Source organism: Rattus norvegicus, chromosome 5 (assembly GCF_036323735.1).
Source record: "Rattus norvegicus strain BN/NHsdMcwi chromosome 5, GRCr8, whole genome shotgun sequence".
In the NCBI taxonomy this organism is placed as follows: domain Eukaryota; kingdom Metazoa; phylum Chordata; class Mammalia; order Rodentia; family Muridae; genus Rattus; species Rattus norvegicus.
In genome coordinates this window covers 139,526,100-139,534,515 of record NC_086023.1, presented here as the reverse complement: position 1 = coordinate 139,534,515, position 8,416 = coordinate 139,526,100, and the positions used below count along the sequence as shown (strand labels likewise).

Below are 8,416 nucleotides of genomic sequence, written 5' to 3'. Positions count from 1 at the left end.
GAGTCATGTGCAGGAGCACTTGGCACTAGAGCAAATGACAAATGACAGAGGGCTCAGTGGCCTTGCTCTCTAGTCTCTGGGATTTTCTGTATCCTAGAGAATGTGCCACTGCCTGGCCCTAGCATTAAGGGACACATGTCTGACCAGGCCTCGTTCCCCTGGTCTTTAGCCTGCCTTCCAGCCTCTCTCCCACACAGTAGGGGATCTTTTTCAGAGTCAGCAGCAGAGGGTACAATAAAGGCCTGGTCTTGAAGGTCAAACCTTACCAGGCTTGGGCTAGCACCACACCCCTCATCTGTGGAATGAGGACTGAGATGGCCACATAGAGCTGTCATGAAGGCATTAGATCTTCCTGGTCTGTTCCAGATGCTCCCGGTCTTTCCCATAGAGTCCACGAACTGGTATGCAGCCCTCCCTTTAATCAAGGTCCTGTCCTGTTCCTCAAAACATCTGTCATTCCATATTGTTGATTCCATCAGATGCACCTCCCTGCAGCTGAAATGACCTCCACCCCAACCAGCTGAACCCATTCCACCTGTTTTCTGGACAAGTCCCTTCCATGTTCCAAGAACAGTCTGCTTCCAGGTCTGTCCCTATGATTCCTTGTGCGCAGTGTGCAGAACAAACATCTCCATAGTTTACGGAGGTGACTAAGAGTCTGACAGCACGCTAGTCATTACATGGGTGAACTATGAAGTGTGTGTGAAGTATATATGGTTCAATCTCTGCCAACACACACACACACACACACACACACACACACACACACACACCCCTATAAAAGCATCAAGACCAAGACCACCTCCCTCCAAGGAAACCAAAAGGTCAGTGTCATGGGCAAGTGAGATAGTCTCTGTCCAAAGCTAGGGCTGCCTGGATCTTCAGGGACCACCGAGTTCCTGGAGTCCTAGTAGCTAGGAAATCAAACAGGATAAGTTGTTTACTGGCCAGGCAGCAGCCTGGACCTCTCAAGTTATGACCTCTCAAGTTGCACAACTCTTAAGACATTATCAAAAGAAACTATCAAGTTTCTTGTCCTTTGGGCTGTTGGGGTTGGTAGCCTCAGTTCCACTTTGGGCCTCTAACAGCCTCGGGCTTTTTGCAAGTTACAGGCACTTGAGAGTGTGGATGAAAAGGAAATGGAAACTCAAAACTGTAAAGCAACCCAGTTTTATTTTGGTTTCAGAGGCCACCCGGAGCATGGCTTCACTCTGCAGGGTGTAAAAACCTTCCCTCCCCGAGGCCAGAGGACCAGGGAAGGTAGGGGTACAGGGAGATGGCTCCCTAGACCCAATTCGATTAATAGGCTGCACGAGATAGAAGGTAGAGGCCTGCAATGGCTCAGATTGGGGGAAAGGGGCGGAAAGAGGGCACAGAATTCAAGAACATGGAATCCACAGGCTGGTTCAGTTCCCTCCATTAGAACGCTGAGGCTTGGGTACGAGAAGCAAGACCCAACCGTCATCCGGCAGGAGGCAGGGCCTGGAGGCAAGGCAGGTGTCCACAGCTGGAGCCGTCTCGGCGCAAAAACCCGGCGCCTCCACCCTCACGGAGGGTGTGTGCAGGCCGGGCCACCGGGCGCAGTCCGGCGTCTCTCGGTGGTGGCGTTCAACAGCTCACCGAGCCGGCGGCCGGCACTGACCCCAGGTCCGAGAAGCAATCGAACTCGCTTTGGCCAAGGAAGAGCTCGGGCAGCTCGCGAACACGGTGCAGCCCGAGCTCGAGTTCCAGCGACGTCAGCGCCTCCTCGTCGATGAGCTCCGCGTCCATGCAGCCCAGGGCGGGCGGCAGCGGCGGCGGCGGCGGCAGCGGCAGCGGGGACGCGGCTCCCGGAGCGGGCTGCAGAGGTGAGGGCCCTCCCGCGGCTGACGGGGGCGCCGGCATGCGGCCCGGGGACGGCGTAGCTGCAGACTGAAGGTGCGCGTTACCGGCGCCCGGCGGCTGCGAGACGGGGAAGGGCTGGAAGGAGACAGGCGATCCGAAAGAGCCGTATGCCAAGGTCCCGGATGGCGGCGGCGGTCCCAGCGGAGCCCCCCGCGGCCGCAGACCGCTGTCTAGGCCCGGGCCTGGGTATGGCTGCAGAGTCCGGGGCGCGTGCGGCACCTGTAGCAGGCAGTAGCCCTCGGCGAGCATCAGGTGGTCAGCCATGGCAGCTGGCGGTCAGTCAGTACACGCCTCGGGTCTCGGCCAACGGCTCCTCTTGGGCGGGAGACCCGGGCACAGTGAGGTTCCTGCAACTCAGCCAGACAGAGGAAGATTAAATCGGATTTGTTCACTGTCTCACGCGGGTCTCCCGGATCTCCTCTCTTCTGCGCTGCTCTACCGCAGTAGTAGCAGACTGCAAAACCACCAGACAGTACAAGGGTTCGCAGGCTTTCGCACAGAGCTTCGGAGTCTGTCGATTTCTTATACCAAGAGGCGGGATCGCCACGCCCCCTGCCTGTCATTGGCTGGGCGCCGGTCTAAGAAGTTTATCGGTGCCGCCCCCTACCAGAGCTCCGCCCTTTGAGCTTCCCAGGGCGTCCCAGGTTGTTGGAGCTTTGGTGAGGCTGGGTGGTTGATATTTTCTGGGGCTTGGCCAAGCCTTTAAGGTTTTGGTTAGTGGGGGTATGGGAGTAGCTTGAATTTGCCAGAAGATGAGGTGGGAGAGCCAGTTCCTGGAGCTTCAGGATCTTGGGGTCCACTCAACATTAACTTTTCAGACTGAGCCTCAGAGGCAGAAGCGATTTCCTGGAAACACACAGTAAAGCCTTTAAGATTCCCACCCGGAACTTTGTAATGCACTTCAGCGAAGCAGTGTCCTTTGGAGAGGTCAGCTCTCTGTTCCTACAATCCCCGGGGAGCCAATTGCTCCTTCTCTGGTTCATGCTGTGCTGTCTGTTGAAGCTTGTCCCGAGTTGTTATTAAAGTAATTTATGGGCATGTCTCCTGAAGGACTTGTTCATCTTCTTACCCTCAGCACTTGGCCCACAGCCTGGTTCAGAGCTGGCTTTCTGTAAAAGTGGAATGAATGAGCGAATGATGGCGTGAATTGCAGCTCATTCACTAAGCTGTGGCTTCTTCCTCGGTAGGATGCTGGCAAGAGCAGCAGAGACCACACACACTTATGGCGAAGGTTATGAGGCTGTGTGTGTGTGTGTGTGTGTGTGTGTGTGTGTGTGTGTGTGTGTGTGTGTGTACAGAGCCCTCCATAGTGCCTGGCACATACATATGCAAATGTTCCTTAATTAAGTGAAAGGCTGGATATAGGACTGTCTCTAATAATCATCCAATGGGGGATTTTCATAGCTTCTTTGAATCACAATGATCCTAACTTGGATCTAAGTTCTGCAAGCACCTTTCTGGAGTGGAGTCTGAATTTTTACCCCTATTTTGCAAATAAGACTAGGTAGGGCACCAAAGGAAAAGGTGGCTGTGCAGAGAGAGGCCTATGCAAAAAAAAAAATTGTTCCTATGTGCAACAAGCTCTCTGAGTCACAGGCATGTCAGGGGACAGTTTCCTGGAGCCTGGACTTATATGTTGGCTTTTCCGTCTCCTGGCTCCCCTCCCTCTGCAGCAGCCTCTGGACTTCCTGGAACTTTGGTTTATCTAACTGGTGTAGAGGGGAGAAGTTTAGCAGCAGAGTTCAGAGGCCCAAGATCTAATCACACCTCTGCCACCCGCAGGCGTGTGACCCTTAGCTGTTGGGTGGGGGTGAGGGGACATCACTTGATTCCATAGGACCTCAGCTTTCTTCTGTGAAAGAAAGTTGGTGGTCCTTGCTATGGGAGGGTCACACATTTTCCCCCTTCTTCAGTCTGATATAATGAAAGCCTTGGGCTATCTCTTTTTCTCCAGATAAGGCTCCATACAGAAATTCTTTTTTTTTTTTTTTTTTTTTTTTCCGGAGCTGGGGACCGAACCCAGGGCCTTGCGCTTCCTAGGCAAGCGCTCTGCCACTGAGCCAAATCCCCAACCCCCCATACAGAAATTCTTAAACCTGACTGGAACTCTGTCTCATCTGGGGGCTCGTATAGTTAGGAGGAACCCTAACCTTCTGACTCAGAAAGTTAACTCTGAGCTATTTATTTATTGATTTATTTAAGACAGAGCCTTGCTGTGTAACCCAGGCTGGTCTTGAAGTTGACATTCTTGTGCTTCTGCCTCCCTAGTGCTTGGACTGTGAGTGGTTTTGAGTCATGGGACTGTGTTTTAAAAAATCACCCTGACATAGCTGCTCTAAGGACACCATTGTTTGGCAGTGGTTACATCACAAGGCAGTTTCCCTTTTAGAAAATGTGTGTGTGAATAGTGCTTTAAAAAGTTTTCTAATCTGGGGCTGGAGAAATGGCTCAGCATTTAAGAGAGCTTGCTGTCCCTCCAGGTGACCTGAGTTTGGCTCCCACTGTCCACACTGGGTACCTCACAACCATGTTTAATCCCAGCTTCAGATGACCCAATAGCTTCTTTTTACTTTTGTGGGCAACCACATACATGTCACACACACATACACACATCAGATTTTAAAATAAGATTTTTAAAGTTCTTCGGCAAATAAGCACCAAATGTCTACATCAATTTGTGATGTCAGACATCAATTTGTGACTTTCAAACTTTCAAGGTCATGGCATTTTCCGAGAATCATGGAAGCTGCAGACTTACATCATGGCCACAACACGACGGCACACAGGTTTGGTGCATTCCCTGATGGAGCTGAGAGTTAACAGCCCATTGGGGGTCTGTGGAGGAGACTTCTTCTGTAAAGGGCTTGAGTTTGGATTCCCAGCACCCACATAAAAAGCTGAGAGTGGTGTCTTGTTCTTGTAATCATGGTGCAGTAGAGGTGGGTCGAGGAAGACTTTGGAGTTTGCTGGCCAGCCAGACTAGGCTAATCTGCAAACTCCAGACTTAGGGAAAAATCCTGTCTCAAAAAGTAAGGTGTGTGTGTGTGTGTGTGTGTGTGTGTGTGTGTGTGTGTGTGCACATGCATGCACACTTGCGTGAGTATGATCCAGTAAAATGGTAATGGTGCCTATAGCCAAGCCTGACAACTTGAGTTTAATTTCCTGGGAATCCTGTGATGGAAAGAGAACCAACTTCCAAACGTTGTTCTTTGACCCACATGCACATGCAGACACACACACACACACACACACACACACACACACACACACACATATATATTTATATGAAAATACCATACATGCACATATAAACACACACATACATGTAAATAGATATATGCTTCAGAGACACCAGACTTCATCCTCCAGCTTCTATGTGCATTGTACATGCATGAACACACGCTTGAACACTTGTGCAAATATACAACACATACATGCATGCAAACCTATGAGCTACTTGAAGACATGCAGTAAAGAACTAAGTAAAATGAGGCCCTACATGCTAGAAAGTGACAGCCAGCCAACCTGGGAGCAGTGAGAAATGTAAGGGACAATAACATTCAGGAGAGGAGGACACGATTCTATGGGGGAGTCACCAGCAGTGGGACTAAACCTCACTGAGAATGTGAAGTCAGAGCAGAGGTTGGAAGAAGAGTCAGGAATGATAGCTCATGGCTGTGAGTCTGTCCCATGGAAGCTGAAACAGAGGATGGGTGAGCATTCAAGGTCAGCATGGGCTATAGTGTGAGAACCTGTCTCAACAAAACAGAAGAGGAAAGAGGAAAGGCCACGTGGTGTCTGGGGGAGGAGCTTCGAAACAGCCATCATGATGTCATCTTCAGCATCTGAACTCTTAGGACATCATGTCTGCTTGTATGTTTGCATGTCTGGTGTTCCTGGAAGTCAGAAGAGGGCTTCAGATCCCCTGGATTTGGAAGGAGTTAAGAATAATTATAAGCCACTATATGGGCACTGGGAATTGAACCTAGTCCTTTACAGGAACAATAAATGTTCTTAACCACTGGGCCATCTCTTCAACCCCAACTTTTGAAATTTTAAATTGAAGATGCTCAAGTCTATGCAAATATTCCAAAATCGAATAAACTCCAAAATCTGAAGCATTTCTGATCCTAAGCATGTTATATACTCAACCTGTGCTACCATTCCCATTTCACAGAAGGACCAGCCAACATCACTCAGCTATTGCTGGAGAAGGGAGCATAATGCTCCTATCCCCACCCTGTGGCTGCCCAGGAGCCACTCTCTTTCCCTTTGTTGCCAGCATGACTGAAAGTTCAGCCCCACAGTTCCAGTGACTTGATCTGCCTGGAATGCTGTCTCCTCCCCTCAGTCAGCTTGGCTAATGCCCCACTCACTCTGTCTTCACTCTGATATGACCCCTCTCTTATCCCGACAGACCTACTTAATTGCAGTGGTTCTCTCATGTGTCCACAAGTTCTTGGACATTCCTGCCTTCAATTCCCCTCTCCATGAAAGTAGATGAGATGACATGATTCACATCTCATGAGTACAACAGAGCCCACGAAGATGCCCCTACCACTGAGGCATGGGAGATGCTGTGGTGTGCTCTCTTCCTCTTCCCCTGCTCCTTCTCCTCTTTTTCCTCCTCTTCCTCATCCTTCTCCTCTTCCTCTTTGAGATGATGTCTCATATAGCCCAGGCTGGTCTCAAACTTTTTATGTAGCTGAGGATAGCCTTCAATTCCACATCCTCATGCACTGCCTCCCAAGTATCTAGATTAGAGCTGGCTTGACTTTCTTTTGAAACAGTCCCATGCTCTGGAGGAAGTGAGCTGACATGATGTGGAAACACTCAAGTAGCCGAGGAAAGGTCCACAGGACATGGACTGATGGCTTCCCACCAACAGCCAACCGGGCATGATAGCCTTTTTGAATGTTTGTCAGCCATTTTAGATGTGGACACCCAGCTCCAATCAAACTTAAATGTCTGCATGCCTGTATCCTGTATGCAACCTCTTGAGAGACCCAGATTCAAGTGATTTCTGAATTCCTCACCCCCCAGTAATGGAGGTATTAAATGTGTGGGTTTTGCATTGGTAAATGTTGGGGTAATGCATTAAATGGCAAGAGAACCACTGTATTAATAAGGCTCTCTCTGTTTCATTTCTGGAAGGGGATTTACCTTGCTCTAATTTTTTAAAGCATTTGCATCTGAACACACTACACTGTTCATTTATTTATTGTCTAAGTGCTTATACCCCTACCATATGCATTCCAGTCCCATAAAGGCAGGGACTAGCCATTTCATTTAGACACCTAAAACATTTCATTTTTTATGTGCCTGACATTTTGTTAAATACAAAATATCATCAATTTAAGAAGTCCCTCAAAATCTGTGTGTCTTCAAATGAATAAAATATGGTTGTAAGTGCTTTGAGTATTCAATTCAGAACAAGAATGACACGGTGGTTCACACCATGATGGCTCACACCTAAGAGCCTCAGCTCTTAGGAAGCAGAGGCAGGAGGACCAAGAGCTCAAAAGTCAGTCTCAAGGAAAAAAAAAAGTAGGTGGAATTATCTAGAGGTAAGAAATTCACAGAGGTTCAACACAGATGTATGGTTACCAGGGGCTGGGGCTGGGAGAATTGGGTAATGAGGTTTCCTTTTGACATGATAAAATGCTTTGCTCATTAGATATGGATACCGGCTGCAGAACAGGGTGAATCTGTTACATGCCGTAGAATTCTTCCCTCTAAAATGGTTCATTTCATGTTATGCAACTTTCCTCTTATTTGGGAAACAGAACATACCACTCAATGCCAACCAAGCCCTGCATGGATTCAGCCAGGATCTTCTTTTGCATTTTCCAGCAGGGGAGGGAGATGTGATGTCTACAGGAGTGGTAGCTATTTTTTCAAACCTGAGGACAGATGAGGTGGTGATGATGATGATGGTGATGATGACGTAGAGGAAGAGGAAGAGGAGGAGGAGACGGCAGTCATAATGCTAATGTTTAAGGAATACTATTGTGCACCAGCTATGGTTCTGAGCTCTTTACAGATATCCATTCATTAAATGTTCGTGACAACCTTATGAGAAAGGTGCTGCTACCCCCACTTTGTAGTTGAGAAAACTGGTGCGGAGAAGAAGAGTTATGGCCTAGGCTAAGGAGAGCAATGTGGAGCCTAGTTGGAACCTGTGCTCTCTGTGTACCATAGACCCTCTAGAGCAGCCCAAGGTTCTTTGGGAGGTAAGACTCTTCCTGACTGTGAGGTCCCACTGCCCAGCAGGGGCTCATCTGCTTGAAATATTATGTGTAGTGCGGTGTAGTGTAGTGTAGTGTAGTGTAGTGTAGTGTAGTGTAGTGTAGTGTAGTGTAGTGTGCAGAGCACAAAGCTTTGTGGATGGTCCTGCGGAGGCAGCAAAGTGGGTTTTGCCAGCCAGGGTCACAGGGAAACAGTGGTTGTGCAGGACAAGCTTCAGGAAGCGTCAGGCACCATGACTAGGCTAAAATAACAGGTATTTGAGTTTAGAGGATGGGCAGACCTG

At 49.0% G+C, this 8,416-nt stretch overlaps 1 protein-coding gene across 1 annotated transcript; it reads right to left on the bottom strand.

The window, feature by feature from the left end:
- Nucleotides 1-1,459: 1,459 nt before the first annotated feature.
- Nucleotides 1,460-2,351, bottom strand: Cited4 (Cbp/p300-interacting transactivator, with Glu/Asp-rich carboxy-terminal domain, 4). Its single transcript, NM_053699.2, has one exon. It carries the CDS (start codon nucleotides 2,146-2,148, stop codon nucleotides 1,609-1,611), a length of 540 nt encoding a protein of 179 aa, NP_446151.1. The 5' UTR covers nucleotides 2,149-2,351; the 3' UTR covers nucleotides 1,460-1,608.
- Between the last annotated feature and the right edge of the window lie 6,065 nt (nucleotides 2,352-8,416).

Bases quoted from the DNA above. Each gene is read 5' to 3' on its own strand.
- Cited4 (NM_053699.2), bottom strand. From the start codon at position 2,148: ATGGCTGACCACCTGATGCTCGCCGAGGGCTACTGCCTGCTACAGGTG.